General features: G+C 38.6%; 1 protein-coding gene across 6 annotated transcripts in view; it reads right to left on the bottom strand.

The window, feature by feature from the left end:
- The window catches only part of LOC140536350 (membrane-associated phosphatidylinositol transfer protein 2-like), a 77,087-nt gene that overhangs the window by 15,680 nt on the left and 40,020 nt on the right, over positions 1 to 21,387 (bottom strand). For 5 of the 6 annotated variants that reach the window (XM_072658078.1, XM_072658082.1, XM_072658081.1 and 2 more), the window contains exons 3-13: positions 14,963 to 15,177; positions 14,503 to 14,624; positions 10,126 to 10,359; positions 8,536 to 8,868; positions 8,132 to 8,227; positions 7,947 to 8,051; positions 6,899 to 6,963; positions 3,134 to 3,378; positions 1,365 to 1,554; positions 1,110 to 1,229; positions 393 to 616 (exon numbers count right to left, since the gene is read on the bottom strand). In XM_072658078.1, the coding sequence (XP_072514179.1) occupies positions 393 to 616; positions 1,110 to 1,229; positions 1,365 to 1,554; positions 3,134 to 3,378; positions 6,899 to 6,963; positions 7,947 to 8,051; positions 8,132 to 8,227; positions 8,536 to 8,868; positions 10,126 to 10,359; positions 14,503 to 14,624; positions 14,963 to 15,177 (1,949 nt within the window). Of the gene's footprint in view, positions 1 to 392; positions 617 to 1,109; positions 1,230 to 1,364; positions 1,555 to 3,133; positions 3,379 to 6,898; positions 6,964 to 7,946; positions 8,052 to 8,131; positions 8,228 to 8,535; positions 8,869 to 10,125; positions 10,360 to 14,502; positions 14,625 to 14,962; positions 15,178 to 21,387 lie in introns of those variants that run through there. The other variant, XM_072658084.1, reaches the window with a different exon arrangement.

The raw sequence follows: 21,387 nt of genomic DNA, 5'->3' as shown, positions 1-21,387 counted from the left end.
AGATGTTTGGAGATGTTTTAATGAACACAGTGATGTAAAAACACTTCAAAACTTTAGCTTTTTAGGAGCTAAAAAAAAAATTCAGATTTTAAAGGGTGTCTAAAAAGTTGCACTGTACTGTATAAGCAGAAACAGAATGCCATCAACAAACATGTTTATGGATCTAGCTTTTCCCAAAACACTCTAGTACAGTGCCAGTACTGTACTGTTACACTCTGTACTCTTGCATATTATCCAGGAAAATCCTTCATGGTTTGGGCTGGTTACAGTCCATTACACAGACCAGTTGCTGACCTGTTTTAGACACTTCTAACTTCTCACAGCTGATTCAGTTCATCGACATGCAACATTTTCTTTTCAGTAGGACAAACCCGCTGCTTCCTGAGACTGACCTGGACAGGAAAGCCTGATGCTGCTTGATTGTGTCCAGCTCGTAGGTGGAGGAGTCGCTGCGCTTGCGTGGAAGCTGCTTCTTGGGGTCGTCAGCGCCGCTGGAGCGTGGGATGTCGATGTTGCTGCGGCTCAGGTGACGGCTGCCTTCTAGAGACAGGCCTGGGCCAGAGGCTGTGCAGTGGCTGCTGTTGATGATGATGCCTGGTGAGAGCAGGTCATTGTCCTGCCATTTGTGACGGATGCAAACAGATACATAGTTACTGCCAGGGGACGGTGTTAATTGTGGAGACTCATATCACAATGATCACATTATGCTATTTTATTTTTTTATTATTAATTAATTCATTTATTATAATAGTTTGTTTATAGTGCATTCTCCACAAACTATGCATTTTCATGTATGGAAACTAAGCTGATAACATGGCATGTTTTTTTTTTTAGGAGGCACAATACAAAAAGGCAATTAGAGCAGATGCCATTTACATTTTTTTTTTTTACATATGGTTTTTAGTACATAAAAAAGAAAAATGTAGGCTATGGGCTCATTATGCAGCGTTACGCATAATCAGTATATATATGTTAGCAAATATCAAGGATCTTCTGGGTGACTACAAAAATGTATTATTAATATTAATAACAAAGTATTAGGTTATTAATTCTAATTAAATTAAATGAAATAACTCTGTAATTAACTGTGCGTGTGTTTGTAGCCTCACCTGTACACTGACGATACTCCCCCTCCTGCTACTGTTCTGGCTCTCTGAGACTGTGACATTGCTGCTGCAAAGGGCATCAAACCCCAGGATTCCTCCAACACAGTCTCCTATAAGACACACCTATCCAAGCAGCACAGGCGCACACACAAACCATTAAGCCCCTTCTCCACCACCCTGTCTCTGTTTATGCGAGTACGCTGGAATAAAACAAGTCAATAAAAATAAATTCTTGATTACAAACTCAGAGTCACTGACCTGCCCAGAGAATGCAGCACCTTCCAGCGATTTAATGAAGTCTCCATAGACCTGATTGGCTCGCACTATTACTGCTGCCACAGCATCCTGGTACTGGGGAGCAGATGTAGCCAGCAGGGGCAGAGCAGCCAGAGGGATGTGGTCCTGGCTGTTAGAGAGGCAGCCCTCGTCATAGCTGTATGGACTCAAACTGAAAGGAGAGATCATGCACAGACCACACCATTAACCAGAAACACAGTCATCAGTTTACTGCATAAAGACAATGAACACAAAAGCAGCTGATAAAGGAGTCTGACTGAGAAAACCTTGGTATCATGGGTGTGTTTTCATGCTGTGCCGTTTCATTTTGCCATTTTAGCAATGACTTTCTTACTGACACTCCATCTGTCAAATTTGCAGCTCCAAGCCTTCTCTTCACAGCTAACACTGAGACTTGGTCCAGTGTTAAGCTGAGCTACAAGTTGTCGACTCTCAGAAACTTGTCTTTTGATGCTGCAGTGGATTTAAGTGTGGCAGACAGTTTTCTTCAGTTTTCAGTTTATTGACATAGGAAACTGAACTCACAACACTTTTTAAAGCTTTTTCCTATAAATAAATGATTAGAGTTAAAGCCAGTGCTCTAACAGTGTGTCTTTGTTAAGTGCTTTTTCTAGTTATTATGAGAGCAATCTGAACAAGCAGTGTTGTTCAAACACTGATTTTATACGGACAAAGGGTTTGCTAGTTGAAAATTGTTTATTGTGATTATTTTTTATTTTAGAAGCTGAATGTACGCGAATAGCTACAAAGTAGCTTTTCAACCAATGACTTGTTTCGCACCTTGATTTTATTATGTACTTTTCCCCGCCTCTAAAGCTCTGGAACTGACTTTACAGAACAATTACAGGTTATTAACTCCACTTGAAGAGCTTAAATGTCAACAAAAACAGGAAAATTTGGGGTGTTCAAAACCTTTTGACCAGTATTGTATGTCGCAGCCATAAGGAGTGACAAATAAAAGTTAAAGCTAAAACTGTGGCACTGATACACATTTTCAGTCAGTAAAGGGGTCTTGTAATAATAATGTCTGCTTTAAATAGAAAATGAAAAGTCACTCATAGAGTAATGTATACAACTACAATAATATTAATAGGGATCATTAGTGTACTCATTGCTGTTAATCAAACTGTACTTGTATAAAACTCTTTAACCAGTGCCACACTACAAAATATCAATTTCAATGATGTCAAGTAAAAACATCTTAAATCAGTAAAAAGGGGAAAACAAACATCCGACAAACTATACTGACAAATGCAATAACATTTATTATTTTTTAAGAAAACATTTGAGAACCCATTGGGGAGAATTGCATTTAAGAACAAAGGGCCTCATTTTCTAAATATATTTCTAAGAATTTTCTTAAATGTCTTCCAGAGAAGTCCTAACAAAAAGTCTAAAACAGATTCATGATGAGTTTAGAAACTGCAGAATTGTTCAGCAGCTTTGCTTTTATAACGATGTATCTCATTGTTCTTCAAATCCTAAATGACAAAAAGTGACAAAACATTGGTGAATGTTAGAAACTTCATAAAAGTGGGTTTTAAGATGATTTTTTTATTTATCTTAAGATTGTTGGTATTTTTTCTTAGGAAAGGTTTTGTGTATCTGGCTTCAGATCGGACTTGGCGTATCGACAGATTCATAAGGTTAGACGACTTGGATTGGAGTACAGTAAGTACTCTCCCATTCACACAGTCAATCAGATTCAACGGACAGCCCAGCTAACTCACTTTGACACGAGGGAGAAGGCCTCCACGCACACGGCGGGGCACGGCACCAGGCGGATGGCAATGTGGCCCAGTGCTGCCGGGTAGTGCACGCGCATCACAGTCTCGAACACCGTGCTGATGGTGTTCACATCACCCTGCTTACTGCTCTGGTCCCCTCCACCCGTGTCCAGGATGTTCCCGCCGTGCAGGACCAGGAGCAGCACGTGGATCTTGGAGGCCTGCAGGCCCTGCTGGGTGGAGCAGTCCTGAAGCAGAGAAAGTGACCCGTCTTCATGGAGACACGCAGCAAAGTTTGAGCACAATACACTGAAATGTGCTCTGAACTATCGACTGCACGAAGCTACAACACATTTTCTACTAAATCTGAATATGTGACTCTAAATCCCAGTTCTGAGCGACCATGAATTGACCAAATGTCTGGAATGCCCTTGACTCAACTCATCAGCCAATTACCAATCATTTAGTGAGCTGATCTAGAGTTAATATAGTGTGAAAGATGGTACACTATTTAGTGTTGTGGTCGTTCAGGGCTAGGACTGAACTCTCAAAAATCTAAATCTGAGGCCTATTCACAGGCAGGAATTGGGATACAGTAGGCTCAGGGGAGTTGACCATATCATCGTTGACAACAGCAATGTAAACAGCCCTGACCCTAGAGCTGCAAAAATATTCAATCATATTTGAAAAATGTGATAGTTAAGATATTTGTAAACATATACAGCTATTCAATAACTCTTTTACAAACCCACACACGTCCAAGGAGAATTATTTGTTTATGAAGCTAGCTTGATAGCCCATTGACAGACGAGAGGTTTTTAACTTTTAAGATAATGTTTAAAAACACGCAATATTCTGAGCTCTCCTGCACCACAGATCCAGTAACACGTTTAAGGTTGCCATGTTGGGCAGGACCACTGGTTGAGCATATTAATCACATTTAAAATATGAGTGATGTTTAATAATATTTAATTTAATTATTAGTGGTTTCTTCACTGGTTTCTTTCTATATCATTAAATTGTAAAAGTTAAATAAAATTAATAGATATTTGTGCAAGCATGCAAATAACAATAAAACAATTAAAACAATTAAAACAATTTAAAAAAAAAGCATCTAGATTACACATTTACACACACAACCGAATCATATACACTCTCAGCTGAAGTTAGCTAGTGAGTTAGTGATAAGACTTTCTTTTTTATTTTGAAGCCTGATTACAGGCTTGCTACATTTTGTTACTAGAACCGATTGTTGTCGCTAGGTGCATAGACTGTAGCTTGCTAAACAGCAAGTAAGCACTGCAACACACTTATATTAACAGTAATAAGTTATCACAGAAAGCTCAGTTTGAATTGAGTAAATATTATAATATTATAGGTTTAAAATATTAATGCTTTTAAAAATAGTCTGCTATGACTAATTTTGAGCTTGATCAAATACGGAAATGAGTCATGTCGCAACAATTTCTGGGCCAGTTCTACTGTTGAAAGCGACATTAACATTCACTTGGTCTCTGACCCCTTAGAGCTTATCTGTCAAACCTTACTTGTTGCCAATATGATAAAGAATAGTCCTTAAGTTGTTGGATATTCCTCCAGAGGAGAAATGGTGAGGCCAAGTAAGCGAAGACCTACTTAGAAATGGCATTAAAATGGGCAGAGAATGACTAAATGAAGGAAAAGCACAAAGTATTTTATTACATCAATTACACAGTGGAAAGAAGGCTCCCTAGTTCTTTGTTCAACAATGACTGTTGATTGTCAGCAGGAGAATGCCCCCCCCCCCCAAAAAAAAAATATCAACGATAATACAATCAGGACATTTTAACAGATACCAGTCATTGGATCTCTAGGATGTCTCTAGGAACCATCACCAAGTGCAGAAGACCACATGAAACCACACTGACATAAAAGCTCTACAAACAGTTTGCTAATAGAGAGCTACATCTCTGGGCCTCTAGGGGACTGGACAGCTACTCACAGCTGGCCGTCTGGTCACTCGACGCTTGCGTCTAGAGGGGCGGCGCTTTGATCTGGATCTCTGAACACCAGGGCAAAAGAGCACTGAGAACATCCTGACGGTCCCTCACCCTCAGCTCTAGCCTTCCCCTTCCCTACAAGTCCCTCAGAAACCCTCAGCAGCATGAGAACGTGGCCTCGACCCTACTTGCAGTGCACAGCAGCTAGAGGCCTTTGCTGGGATAAACACTCTTCTGTTTTCTATTCTTAAAGGGCAGTTAGGCTGAGCCTTGGAAGGGAAGAGGCTGACCATTTTGGACCTGGTCTTGTGCAACATGCTCTCTGAGACACGTAGAGAGGTTTATTTTCAAGCTTGCACTTAGGCTTCAGATTCCGAAAATACAAAAAGCTGGAGCTAAATGTTTTGGATGTAAGAATGCAAATGCTGTTTTAAATTGAAGTCTGCATTTAAAAACTGGAATGCAAATTTGGCCAAATGTACACTTGTACTTACTTCCCACAGATTATTTCGGAAGCAAAAAAAATATTTATTAGACAACAAATATCACAGAAGTATGCTAAATAAATATATGGGTCAATGACAAATAATGATAATTTCTTATTAACGTGAATTATTATTTCTTATAAATTCTTAGAATTCTTAGAATATGGCATGTATATTTGCACCTATAAAAACTATTCAATTGATATTTGTGACGTAGCTTTTATAAATGGTATACATTCATTTTATTAACACTATTTTAAGAAACATAAATTACGAGTTTTAATTAAAGGTCTTATTTTACATTCAATAAAGCCTAAATTCAACATTTCTTAAATATTTATTCTTTATTATACATGAATTCATTACTAGGTTATGTAAAAGTATGTAAGAAGCACTAATAAGTGCATTATTAGTTGTAACAATGCATTACAAAACACACAAAGTATTTAGTGCAGTTTAGTCACTAATTAGTAGTATAACCTGTAGTGCCTGAAATGTCCATTACACAACATGCAAGCAGGGCAGAAGTTAGTTTAACTCTTTAACAGCCAAATGCTGCTAAACAATTTGAATTTGTGATGCAAATGAACTAAATTAAATTTAAATATTTATTCTCTAAATAGTGATATGTATAACCTGTATTAGTGACTTATTAAACCCTTATTAGAGCAGCAATAAACTCACATATAGCAATAAACCTGCCAGTATCTAGAACACACATGAATCAAAGCGCTTCCATTTGCATACTAATAGCATGTAGTTTAAGTAATAACTAACTCACAATTTGCATAATAGGATCTTAAAGTTTTGATTGTTCATTACAAATAACTCATTAAAATGAATATAAATAACTCATTCAGTAATAATAATTTTTACACCACATACTAATTATTCAGTAATAGGTCAAAAGAAATAAATCCTAATGCATAGTGAATAAATTAAGAAATATTGAATTCAGGCTTTACTAACCCAAGAATAGGCTGAAGGAAAGCCTTCGTACAAAACCCATGGCATAGAATTACGGAGAATTACAGAGGTTTTTCAAGTTTCAAAGCTGCCTCAATCAGCTTTTTTAAAATTTTAAACATAGAATTGTGCCCAACCATTTCATTTAGAATTGTATTAGACTAAACTATCATTTTTATTAGTTTATGCATAGAGATAGTCCATTGAACCACCTGACATTTTAATGCACTGTAAATTATTATACAGGAAAATAATGGACTTCTGTCACTGACCCACATATTATAGTTACAGTACTTACAGTAGAGCTTATTACATCGAAAGCCCATGTGTATACATACCTCATTAAGTCTCTGCACGGTGCCACTTTCAGAATACTCAACCCCAGATTCCTGGTACAGGTCACCTAAAGGCAATTAGAAATCAACGTTATTGAGAACCTAAAGAAAACGTAACGTAATGCAAGATCTTTTATCTAAAAATCTTTGAAATGTTGTTCAGAATATTGTGAAAATATTCATTCATTAATCAAGTACCTTGAATTTATTTAAAACAACTCGTTTTCATTTATTTGTATAGTATAGTCTTCCTTTGCGTTGGATAAAATTTGGAATTTGTAAACTAATGATGTAAGGATGTTAAAACCTTTAAAACATTTGAAACGTTTAATTACATGAGCACCACAAGAGTAATGGGCCTGATTTATCTATACCTTCCGATGAGTTTTCTTTCGAGAAGTGATGCATCAGATTCATGATGTTTTTAAAATGCAGACCTTTTCACAGCTCTGCTCTTATAAAAATTAATCCCATTGACCTTGTAAACAAAATTAAATGTCAGAAACTGTAAAACTGTATTAAGGAAGGAAATGGTTGGTGAATGAGGCCCAATATTCTCTAAAGCTTCCAAGTCCCAACTTTACTGGGACGCCTCACACACCAGCAAAACTACACTGTAAAAAGTAGTTTGTCCTTTTAAATTGAAGTAATCCAGTTCAAGCAGGTGAACTGGTTGTATTTAACGTAAATAAATACTTTGTATCAAATAATGGTTCATTCACAGTATTTATTTGAGTTGAATAATACCAGTGTAATTGCTTGTTACCACATTAAGTATTTTTGTTGGAAGGTTAAATGGACAAACCACTTTTTAGTATACATACACAATACCATACTGTGATCTTACAGCTAAAAAATAAATACTACAGACCTACTTCAGAATCTGTGTAATACCCTCAGTGTAGAACAAAAGGCAAAAATCGTAAGGGATTCTGACTGGTGGCTGATGAGTTGCAAAAGAATCATCACAGCATCATCCTACACTGAAGAGACGTAAATAGACCCGAAGTGCTGCAATATGTCAGACAGGCTGTAATTATGTAGTGCCTACTCTGGGATTCGTCCGCCTCCGTCGTCTCGATTTTGTCCATCAGGTCGTTGGAGCTCCACTTGGTGATTTCCTTGGCAAATATCTCCTCATTGTCCGACAAGTCCTCTGATGAGATCAAAGAAGAACTCCATGAGAAGCTTGCAACATTGCTTGATAAACCAGCAAAGTAAGACTGGAGACATTACCATGGGCATCGAAGAACTCGTCATCTGTGCTGTCGTCCGAATCTCGGGCGATGCTCTGCATACGCCATTCAGAAATACTGTGGCGAGAGGGGCTTCCTGTTCAATGACAAAACAAAACAAATGCTTATTTAGTGATATTTATTTATTTTATTTTTTTAACAGAAATCGTCAGTTTACTTCAAACCAGGAATTTCTTGACCAAGGTTTGCAGATCCACCATCCTGCACTGGTTCAAATACTCCCAGTCTCATTGCACCTGCTCCTGAAGAGCTTGAGTACTACCCAATGAGTTAAATAAGTCAAGGAGGAAAGCCTCTTTGACAATTCTGATCCTGGCAGATTTAAGTTGTGCGCCCCTTAAAAGTTAGTACACAATGCATTTCTACCAAAGGCAGCACATTTACCTCCTCTTTTTGAAGACCTGGAGGACCTGGAGGAGGTGGACCACTGCTTGGTCAGCTCTCCTCGAGTCTGCAGTGTGTCCCCCAGGCCCCGGGCCGGACCTTCTGTTTCCATGACACTGATGGCTTCCTTGGCATCCTGCGTTTTGTCCGGACTGGCAGTGGCGCCATTGCTTTCGCCACCCTCCTCGTTGCAGCTGAATTGGGCCATCTTCTTGGCCAGAGCCAGTTGGGTCTCCAGCTCTAGCTGCCGGATGTCCTCCATGGTCAGGCCGTACCACTCGTCCTGCCAGCACCAGGCCTGCCGGTGTGCACGTACCATCACTTTCCTAAGACCTGAGAGGAGTGTTGGCAAAATGTAAAAAAAAACTTTTAATTGACTCATATTTACAGGTCCCTACTGGTTTTAAATTAAGGAATGGAAAGAATGTCTCATTTTTCAGTCTTTTGGAGATCAGTTAATCATTTTACTGTAAGGTGCCAAAACTTTTGCATGCCACTGTATGCATTAGCTTATTAATAGATCACTGTCACTTTTTGATATAATGTGAATCTGACAGTTGCTTTTTATATAGTAGCTGTATAATGAATAGACCAATGAGAATGTTCCAAAATGACATATAAATGAATATTCTTTTATTTACATTGACTTCCATTGAAAGTTGAGAAGGCTTTTTCCTTGTCCTAAAAAGCTTTCATTTCAGAGATACGAGATTTTTGTCTGACTGTGAGGGCATTGATTCGGATCAGATTTTCTAGGTGACACGTTTAAAAAGTCTGCAGAGGTAAGAAAAGGGAGATGAACCAAGATCTGAGTAAATTATGAATAGGATTTATTTGCTGTTCTGCACCTATTTTCCGAGGCGTAGCATGGTGGTAGGAGTTTTATAAACATGGGCCATTATTTTTAGTTTAGTCACGAATGCATTGTTAATTACTAAATGTACTGAAGAGGTAATTAAAAACAGAATCAAGATAGTTCACATGCAAATTAGAGAAGGGGATTTGAACTCGGGAGATGAGCAAATACAAACTGTTTTCTCTCCAAAGCTTTACATGAATAAGCTCTGGCCTGAGACCGCAGATGAGAATACTGAAAAATCTGCAGGGGGCAGGGAAAGTTGGGGAAAATGGGGAATTGCATTGGGCTCCTCATAAATTATCAGTGAGAAAAGTCAACAAACAAGAAGATATCAAAGTAATGAAAAAGATTAAGGAGCAGACAGCAGCACATTGAAAGGAAATTAATCCTGCCTCAATGTTGCCCAGGGAAGGTAGATGAACCTTTCCCTGTCCCCTCTCCCAGAGCCCTGATTTGTGGACGAGCAACAAGTACATCAATCTAGTTTTCATTAAGAGCGGGTTAATGATTAAGGCGGCAGAGCCAGGGCCATCCCAATAAATAGCTTTTTCCTCCACAGAGCGCTTCACACCTGCTGCCCACCCACATGTCAAGATAACAAGGCTCAACCGCACTAGAAATCATGCCCACAAGAAAAAGAGATGTGAACAGCTTGACTGCTGTAGCATTATTAGCATATGCCTCTCGTTTTTGAGGATTCCGTTTGGAAACATTCAGAAGCCTGTACGCACCCACGTCATGAATGAAGCGCTCGATCTTGGACTGCATGCCCCAGTAACGGAACTCCACTTTGCACAGCTTGTAGGCGCACATGACAGGCATTTGGCCAGGGGTGTGGTTGATCTCCTCAATCCAGTCGTCTGTCAGGGGTCCCCGCTGGGTCTTCACTGACTTGTAGAGCTTAGGGTCTTCCTCGGCCAGGTACTCGTGAGGAGCAATGACATCTTTAACAATGTCGATGGGGTCTATGAAAAGAAACACATTCGGTCACTGATATTGCAATACAAGACCAAGATCATATTTTAAAATGAGCAGAAGATGAAAAATTATCAAAATTACTTCACAATGTCATACCCTGATTTATTAGATCTTTTTGTAAACGTATATACTATACCCTACCATTCATGTGTTTACGTCACCATTCAAAAGCCTTGTATTTCAAGTGATTAGCTGTGTGGCAATATTCCATAACCAGGTATAATGCACTATTCAACACACATAATATTGACACTTTTGACACTCAGCAATGTCTTTGCTAAAATGTGCTGACAGTATTTCAGTTTTCAGACAAGTGCAAGATGTTATTCAGTTAGCAGAGGGGCTATGGTTTCACAAGCTCCCACTGCATTCTCACTGTGTACTCCCATGCTTTATCTGATGGGTCAGTTATTAGTCTGAACACAGCTCAAGGTAAAGGTCTATCTAGAGAACCATAAATCTAGGAGAAACAGAAGTCGTTTAGTGTGTTTCAGAAATTCATTAAGGTTACTGTAAGACACCACAACAGGAAACCTCTAGTTTCAACCCTGTTTACTGCTGTGCATCAACCAGACATGAATTTATCTTGATCACAAAACAAATGAAAACTAGTCATACCTCAAATCTGTTTTAGTTCAATGAATTGTAATTTGATAATTTTCATATCTGATATTTTGATGGAATTTCTGTGTGTGCCTGAAAGGATTAAGTCAGTTATTGGTCTGAACACAGCTCAGGGTAAAGGTCTATCGAGAGAACCATAAAAATCTAGAGAAAACAGATGATATGAGGCTTATTTAGTGTGTTTCAGAAACGCCTACTTCTAGGCAGTCAGAAATCTATTGCTATTATATTGCGATAATAATGTAAAGCATGATTAAACAAAGCTTGATTTGAAAAGTAAGGACATGTCTAGTGGTACTTTTGGATAGTAACTTAATCAAATATCCCAATAACTGAAATACGTGACGATATTATGGCCCTTGTGCTGTGAATTGTTATTCTCATTAAAAAAATGTAAAGCTCAGCTACAACGAATTGTAAACCCTTTACAATTGTCTAGATCAACTGGACCTGAAATGGGATCGGATCTTCACAAAATCCAATAAAACAAATGATACAGTAACATTACAGTTTTACACCATTTACTGAGGGGGAAAAAATGAAGTACCAATAAATACCCTCCTTGGAAAAAGTATGTTAAGAAGTACAACTTCATTTAAATACGTAACTTAAGTCAGGTATTAGAAAATAATAATAATAAGGACAGTCAGGTATGAGTTTAGTAGACCACAAACATGGGTCTTTCCTATCAAAGTCTGGTCTTTACCACAGAGTTTATGGAAGTATGCCACGTGCTGATTCCTCCGATTTCTGAAAACCTCAGCAAAAAAATTATCAAAGTTCAGTAGGCTGGAAGATTATAAGGTTACAGAAGGTTACAAAACTACTTCTAAAGACCTTGGCCTTCACCAATGCACTCTTGAGCAGGTATGCAAATAGAGAAAACTTGAGATTGCTCTTTCAGCAAAATTCCATCCAAAATCATCAATAATTCTACAATACTACAATATCACAAGGACTTAAAGGCCTCTCTTGCACTTAGTAATGTCAATGTTTATGAGTCCACCAACCAGGAAGGAGGAAGCCACCACTCTCTAAACAGACCACTGCTGCCTGTGTAAAGTTTGCTCTTAACCACAAAATAACCCAGGATGCTACTGGAGGACAGGAGAATCCAAAATAGTACTGTATTTTTGCTGCATTTAATTGCAGGCTCTATACTATTTTAACATCAACTAACTGTCTACACATATACATGCATGTAAACTTACATTATTGCCCAAGCTTAGTGGCAGCCAGATCTTAAAGCAGAAAAGGTAAACCATCGAAAATACCAAACCCAGTGCATTATTAATCATTTCCATACCTCTTATACACAAAATACTAATTATACTAAATACTAACTACTAAAATAAAAATGATACAATTCAAATTAGAATTGTAGCCTAAAAAGAAAAAATATTATTTTTAAGCTTTGTATTTTCTTTAACTGCATTTATTTTATTTTTAAGTTAATACTGTAAAACAGGAACACTGCTTTGGTCTAGCATTAGTTTCCCATCTATATAGAGGGTCCAACATTTACAAGCACAAAACTCTGCTGACTCAAATGAGTCCTGTATTGTCCTGTGTTTACTCCATACACATTTTTTCACCCCCACCCTCCTCTTTTATTGCTCCTTTTTGCAAGAAAGCGATAAAGTGGCAGAACCAGGTTTGCCAGAAGATCAGAGAATTGGCAGGCCGCCACTAGGTGTCCCCTCTGCACAGCTGACGGCACGGCTCCAGCCGAGAATGAGAGTTATGTAACAACCACAGGGCGCTTCCCCCTGCAGAGGCTACGTCTGCTTGCGTCTGAGCCCAGACAGCCTCCGGTACCTGTCCCAGAGTGCATCTGGGCTCGCGTGTTGCGCAAGTAATGTATACAGTCACTCGGGGGCTTTCTGACGGAGCTCCGTCGGCATCTTAAAAAGTGGAGCGTGACTGAAGAGCAATCAGTGCTTACTGACAATCTCTCGACAACTCTTCACTCCTTTGTTTTGCTTTTTTAAATAAATGCACAGCTAGATTTGTGCCTTTAAATGTAAAATAATTCACCTCACCCGCTGTATGTCCAAGCAAACAGCAGCTGTGCACATACTGTATGTGAGAAATGTGTGAAATCAGCTTGCTGGGTTCCATTTAATACAGCCAGAAATATATCGCCACAGGCAGAAAAAAAACCTTGTATCTCCAAGGTAAAAATTCACAGAGACGGAAACAAAAACTAATTGGCTTTCAATGGAAGTCAATATAAAAATATTTTTTTCTATGTCATTTTGGAGCATTTCTATTGGTTTATTCATCATGGAATTCTGACACAATGTAAAGAACACACCATGTCATGAAAATATAACTAAAAAATGGCTAAAGAAAAGATAAAAGAAGTGTGAAAGGAAGCATGACGGGGACAAACGCTGATAACATCATACCAATAGAGAGTTTAAATTTCATTACATATTCAACAAACAATGAATTAAACAAAATAATTTGCATTCATTATTAATATCTTCAGATTATCTACTGTGGACCTCTATTTCCATGTTTTATTGATAAATATTTGCTATTATGTAGAGAGCTATTAAATTAAAATTGTCCTCTCTAGATGTCTTTTAAAGGACTTTTCCAACACTGCGTTTAACATCTTAAAAGCATCATAAAACTTCCCACTGATTGCCAGTGTATGATATATTTTATGGATGTGCAATGTCACATAAGGCTTATTAAATGTCATGTTCTCATTTTCTATTATATATCTCTGACATTACTTATTTAGGACAAATATAATTTATTTTAATCTTCAATACACAGAGGGCATTATTAATATCATGACATGCTGGATCACTTACTTCTATAGAAATCTGGTGAAAATTCCTGAATTACTATCAATAGATCCCCTCGTTATTCAGACTGGCCATATTAGGAACTTCCAAAAAATTAGTTTTCCTCTGAAAACAGGCTAATGGGGTTTAAAAGCACCACTGTTCCACCCTACGATAAACACCTGCAATTCTTTGTACATAATTCTTATATCTTATATATTTCTTCCAGTGAATTTCACGGGGTACTCTGAATTATGTGATAGTGAAAGAGTTGAAATACAAATGTTGCTACATGCATCATAAGACTGGCAACCTCACCAAAATCCCACACAAACCAGCAAGCTTTCTCAAGTGTGGTAGTTAACAGGCTTCTGACAGTAGGAGGCTAACATTTGCTTTCACATTCTATTAAAAATAAATCCAAATGGCCTCGTAATTTAGAGAATCCAGTGACATTCGAGGGAGAAATGTATGGTAAGGACTTTAACACTAAGAGAGCTGTCAGAACTTCCAGAGTCTTCCACTATGTTCTGTAATTTGGCCTATGATTATTTTTTACTCTCTTCTGTCAGGACTGCTGTAGTCTTGGGGTTTTTTTTACTTCGTTTTTTTTTTTACCAACAGCGCTCGTGTGTGGCATGTGCCAACCTGGTGTTTTAAATAGGTAAATTAGGTGCACACACAAAAACAAGACAATATTCATACCAATATCTCGCTGCCTCTTCTCTGCTGAAGACAAACTGAAAACATCATTCTGAGTTCCTGTATCTGGCTTGTAATACGTCTCGATGTCGATTGAGAACTTCTCCACAAAAGGGCATGTGTAGCTGAAAGACAAGAAAAGGAAAGGGTTGATTTCCTTTGATTACAATTCAGCAGACATATTACCACAGCAAGCCCAGCACTTTTAACACAGTCCCACTCTATACCAGGTATAAATCATCTGTCTTAGATTTCTGCTCGTTACTGCTGGGTTGGGCTGGAAAAAAACAACCTGGGTGTAGTCCTGTGAGTCTGTCCTTTAATTGTTCACCAGCGATGCACTAAAAAAAGAACCTATTCAGCACTGGAAAATGCACCCTGGTCATTTTTTATACAAGTGAGCAAAGACCACAGAGAGGAGACTGTAGTCTGAAATCATTCATCACGCAGACGTCTCTCTCACCGCGTGCGAGTGTAAGGATAGGCATTCCAGGACTCTTCCTCCACCCGCAGAGCTGCTTTGGGCAGGATTGAGCGGAACCAGCTGGGAATATGCTGGCCGATGTGATATACTTTGTGCGTGTACTGGCCTGAGCCACCTGGCCCGTCCGTGTAGGGCCGATTCTCCAGGATCTCCACTCCGCTGCCCTCGCCTTCGCTCTCCTCGCGGCTCTTTTTCTGTAAAGAGAAGAACAGAGAACAGACTGAGTGACTCAGTGGAAGCACACACTAGCCTTAACCCTTCCAGCGTTGTTGCACTGTGTGATGGCGGAGACCTAGCTAGCAGGTGGAAATTAGAAATCAGGCGAAAAATAGTAGTAGAGCGTAGGAGAGAAGAAATTTGCGATTAGCTGTATGAGGTATAACAGATTTGGGCTGGAGGTGAAACTTGCAAGGTAGACTTACAAGGATTATTGTTAGTGACCACTTGTTAAGCAAAATTAAGAAGCAAAGGACATTTGGAACACAAAACATGGCATAAAAGTTTTACACCTGCGTTAAGAGGCTAAAGTGTAAACGGCATATTCATCATTCAAATTTACCCCTACATTCAACATTCATCATCCGAACCTGGAGTGATTGGACCCTAATGATTGCCAATGATAAGCTCTTACAGCAGTTACAACAATCAACAGAAATGTGAGAGCCCCCCCCCCACAGTAAATCAAAACCTCATCAAATCTACACAGTTTAAATAAATTAAATAAAAGTGTGGAGTGCTTGGACCTCAATGTTTTATTTAGAGTTGTAGACTGGGTCTAAGCTCTTACAGCAGTTACGGCAATTAACAGGAATGAAGGCATTTTACATCAATTTCAGACAACAAAAAGGAGGAGGAGAAAGAGGTGGAGGCAAAGAAGAAGGAAGAGATCATCCAACTGTAAAAAAAAAAAAAAAAAAAAATCCATCAATCTACACAATTTACAATTTACACAAACAGTATATTTACCCTTCAAAACGCTTTACTTTATTTTTAGGCCAAACTCATAGCAGTTACAAAAATTAACAGAAATGTTTTCCATCAATTACAGACAAAATGTAGAAGAGCAGAAGGGTGAGGAGACACCCCCCCCCTCCATAAATTAAATCTAAACAGAAATCTGAATTGCACAGTGCTTAGATGATTATTTATAGAATATGGCTAAAGTCTAAAGAGTATCAGCACAATTCACGTAAACGGTATTTCCATAATTCCACATTTAGCTCCATATTCTTCATTCAAATGCATTCACACTGCTTGATACATTAAATTCATCATTCAAAATTAGGCTCATATTCACAATTCAAAAGATATTGTACTAGGACCACAATGATTACTAATTGGAGTTATTTGCAGGCTAAGCATGTATTGCAGTTATGACAGTCAACAGAAATGTGCATGTGATACATCAATTTCACACATAAAAGGAGCAAGAGGAGGAGCTACCTACTGCAAATATGAATTAAAAAACTGAACACAAATTAAAACGCATATAAACCGTATATTCATCATTCAAATTTAGCTCTGTATTCAATAATTAAAATGCACTGTGCTTGGGCCCCTATAATTGCCACTTATGATGAAACATGTAGAGTGTCGCAACGCTTTTTAAATATTACCCGAAGGCAAAGACTTTGCATGTGTGTATGGTGATGCAGTGATAACGGTGATATTTAAAGATAACTAAACAAATCAAGGTAGTTTAAATTCCATTAAATTACCAGGAATTCCACATTAGCACCACATAATTGCAATACTTCAGCACTGACATCACAAATATCTCTCGAACAATTGCAGATTAATAAAGGTCTTTGTGTGGTCGAACATGATTCGTGTGAAAATCCTGAAACATGTCGCGCACCCGTTCCACATTTCATATCGATGCATTTCATAAGCCATACAGCAATCGCAGTACAATACTGTATTCTTCTCACACAGGCCTGCTGTCAAGAGTTACACAATGTTACAGCATGCCGTCGAGCACACAGCCCTGTTGCAGCACTGCTATTTCCAAACAAACCCAGGCCGGCCATTTCCCCCCAGAGACGGCCGGCCGCAGCCTTCCACACGTCATGGATGTTGCCACAGGCCCCTGTAATTGCTTTTCGTGTACCGATCCAACAGAGCAGAGGTTTCTGGTCATTTGCTGTGGCTCAGCGATGCTGCAGCGATCAATTGCCGTTGCGCATCGATCGCCACGCCCGCCTCTCGCCTCCTCCGAGGCCGCTGGCAGCCAAATGACAGGCTGAGCCGAGCGCATATGCCAGCAGAAGCAATGTTAAAATAAAGCGTGGCAAAGAGCTTGGCAGGTCTCCACCATCTGCTCCGCCTGAAAGGAAGCCCAGTGTGCCAGAGAACGCCAGCAGCCTTAAAGCCGAGTGTAGAGGCTGAAAACAGAGTTTTGAGCAAAGAATCAAGTGTCTGAGTTTATAAATGGCTACAAGCTTTGATTGCATTTGTGGACAAAGCTGCATCAAGTTCCATTTTTAGCCCAAAAATACACTTCTCATAATTACAACAGATTACAAAGCGAGCTTACAAAGAAGTATGGACATTAGGTTTGGGAGGTATCCACGGTTCGCTTCGCTCAGCGGGTGATAAGCTAAGTGAACAAGCGCAGTTTTTAATCAATCAATCATTTAATAAACGTTAACCCTTCAGTTTGACAATAAGGCTAAATGCTAAACTGCTCTAAATCATGGCAGAGAAGCTGGATGGCCATAGCTACCTTAAACGCCCATCTATGAACAGTTAGAGGACAAAGACCAGCAGACTAACTCTACTGGATGTGTGATGTATATGCAATATCAGTATAAGCATGATATTAATTTTATAAAAAAGATTTAAATGTGCTGTTTTAAATCTGCAACTGTACAATGATAGAAAATATAAAATTAGTTGGCCATAAAATCTTAAAAACATTTAAACATAATCCTTTTTTGTCAGATCTTGTTTTTGCAGTGGCAGGAGCTAATTCTTTAGTCCATTAGTCCATAATTAACAGCCACTAATTTGGTTGCTTCCCAAAAGTCTCTGAGTTGTGGCAATTCTGTTTAGATATATTTATGGGCCAAGTGTTTTGACACAGACTGAAGACTGGATTCAGCACTTCTGCAAACACTGATCATATTTCAGATAACAAATAAATAACAAAGGTTTTTAAGTCACTCAAAAAATGCTTTATACAGAACAAGATCATTTAGCAGTTTCAGTTCTACAGCCAAGCATCGTCTTAATAAGTTCCTCACTGCTCTGGAGAGCTAGCAACAACACCCATATTTCTTCTAAAAGCAGCTGAGCATTAATAAAAATAATAGCTTGCAACCTGCAGCAGCAGAAACATTTGGCCCCAATATCCAATCACTGTGATCTGATCACCCTCCAATCCAAACACCATCAGATGCACGATGCAAAATGCACAAATTTTCAAATAAGACTGGTGAACCACTGGAAGAAAGTACCAACTGGACTTATTTGGATTGTACAAGGAGCCAATAATGTCACTTTAGATTTAAAACTTTTTCAGCAGTTTTAAATTTATGTTTTTGTTTTTTTCTTAAAGTTTATTGAATGGTCACTGCAGCCCTAAAAGCACCAAAAAATAGAGGTTTATGTTATGTTATTTATGTTGTACCCCCCGTGCTCCTTACAAACATTTTATTGTTCTGTGCCCATTTAGAACCAGCCAACACTCAGACTCAGCTCAGACTGACTGCAAATCAGGGCCATCATAGAAGTAAAACTTCTGTTTAACACTTCACAGTACTTTTTGAAAAGGCTACACCTACACCTACACCTATGTAAGTCTATATAAATATTTATAAAGGCTTATTTCTTGTTTCTGTGTACTTTTTACTATTTTAGTAGTGTCACAAGGCGGTATGTCAATTTTAGTCAATATTATGTTTTGCAATACTGCATTCTATTTTCAAAAACAGTATACATTTTTAATAAACATCTGATATGCAAGACTAGTGGCAGACATTGGTTCTCATATATATATATATATATATATATATATTTTCCAACTACAGCACCAGAAACATTAAACATGCCTTTCAGCAGTTTTGAGGTTCACAAGCTCTACATCCTATTGAAGCGCATGCATGACAGCGGATGACAGGACAGACAGGTTGCTGCATTCAGAGGGCAGATGGCCACACTGATTACATCAGCAATGACTCTGCATTAGCAAGATAATAGCAGGCAGATTAAAAGCAGACGACACTTACTTCAAGGCTCCCTATTTAAGACGGAGTTTGTGTCAGCGGCTACTGTAACAACGTTATGTTGGCCAAGTGCTTTTATGAAACGCGAGATGGAGCAGAATTAAATGTCAACACAGATACGTTGTTCGAGACAGACGCCTCTTCTGACTGGGGAGTTCTAATGCAAGAAAAAGAAAAAAAAAAAAAAAAAAAGAAAAAAAAAGAGCGTGGGTGATATTTTGTAAATGGCAATATTATTCTAGGTTCTTTGGCTTAGTGGTGAAGAAGATCAGGACAGATGCAGGGATGAGTAAAATGCAGTAGTTTTACAGTCTATATTTGCATTTGGAACATTGATAAGCGGAGAGTGTAGCATAGTGGGTTACAACACTGCCCTTCTAGGGTTCGAGTCCCATTCCTGGAATAGAACAAGGCATGGACTCCACAAGACCTGAGAAGATGTCCTGTGGTACCTGGAAGTCCTGCAAGTTGTGAGGTGGGACCTCCATTAGCATCACTCGGCTTTAGGCGCCCATTAGCCTTTTTCAGTGTAAAGCAACTGGTAGTACCAGGGAGCAGCAAGTCAGCCAAACTAGATCATAATCAAAAATATCAATTTTAAAGAAATAGGCTAAAAACCAAAACAAGGCCTAGAATTTTCACATTATATACATATTTAAAAGGCTCCCACATATTGCCTTAACTGTACAATCTGTATTTTGTATGATTACGGCAAATATCAGACTGAATATTCAAAATTGAGTCTCTAAGATTTTTTTTTTACTATTCGTATGAACAGAATATACATTTTCGTATGGATATCAGATCAGATACTCAACATTGAGGTTCTTGGATCAAAATATTTTCTATTCCAAACTACCGACACATTGAAACCTCAATGAAGTACACATATGTCGTCCATATATTTAAGTAACCATTCCCCAACTTAAGCAAGTGACTGTTGAGTTATCAGATTGTAGTAGGGCTGTGCATTGACAAGAACCTGGCGATATCACGGTACAAGGGTTCAGATTCAGTATATTAAAATTTACTGCGATACTGTTAGCAAGATGATACATTGTGATTTTTTATTGATCAAATTTTAGGAAGAAACACCATCATATACAAAACTCAGCAGAAGATACGGTTATTTTTTTATGCAATCAGAACAGTGGAGATCTTTAGACAGAGTACAAATACAACTACCTAGAGGTCAGGCCTTACACACAACACCATTTTTTATTAAAGAAAATAATTATAAATCAATAATGTTTTTGAGAATTGATACAATATTGCAAAACATCACAATGCGTTGATATTTTCGCACATCTTTTTGTGTGAAAAACATCAAATATCAGATTGAATACACAACCCTGAAGTACTCAGATTGAAATGTTTCCACTCCAAATGACTGACACCTTATTTGAATATTCAATTAAGTAAACAAAAGCCAAGATAAGCTTTATTTTCGGTGTATTCCAATAATTGCGGCCATACGTCAAGTGGCTCTCATGATTAGATGTAGACTGTGGTGAATATATAATTGACATCTGATTCATCTTTAAAACGTGCAGACAGCACTGGGACGTCAGCAGCTAATATTGCTGCTTTCATTCATTTCTTGGCAGAAAGGCTCTGTTTAAACACATTTAAATTGCATAAATTCAGCAGATTGCAAAATCTATCCTATTCTGCACAGATATTTTTCACCCAGAAACAGCTTCCAAATCCCTCACGCCAGGCTGGGCACAGTCACTTACGAGCCTGCAACCAGCAGCAGCGCAAGATCAGCGCGCCGAACGCGACTGTGACAATTTCTACGTCAAACCCCAGCCACCCCCCACTATCCATAGCACCGAGCCAACTACGACAGCAGCAGAACACACTCAGGGCTGATGTCAGCCCAACACACACACACACAGAGCCTTCCTCCACAAACCCAGTCCTGTCTCCTGTGTGAGATGTGAACCTTTTACAGCAGAAGCGCCTTCAGTGCGCCTGATCTTCACTAATCATCATTTAGCATTATGCTTCTTTAAATATACATTTACATTAAAACTGTAGTGGTTAAATATAGAGTAAATTTGAGATTGAGAAAGAGAGCCGAGAAAGAGAGTGAGCAAGAGAGTGAGAGCACATGTCAGCAGCTGGAGGTGGCAGGTGTAGTGGGGACAGGAAGATGCAAGGCAGAAGAGGAGA

This window comes from Salminus brasiliensis, chromosome 16 (genome assembly GCF_030463535.1).
Source record: "Salminus brasiliensis chromosome 16, fSalBra1.hap2, whole genome shotgun sequence".
NCBI lineage: Eukaryota > Metazoa > Chordata > Actinopteri > Characiformes > Bryconidae > Salminus > Salminus brasiliensis.
This window is presented reverse-complemented; position numbering and strand designations above follow the sequence as displayed.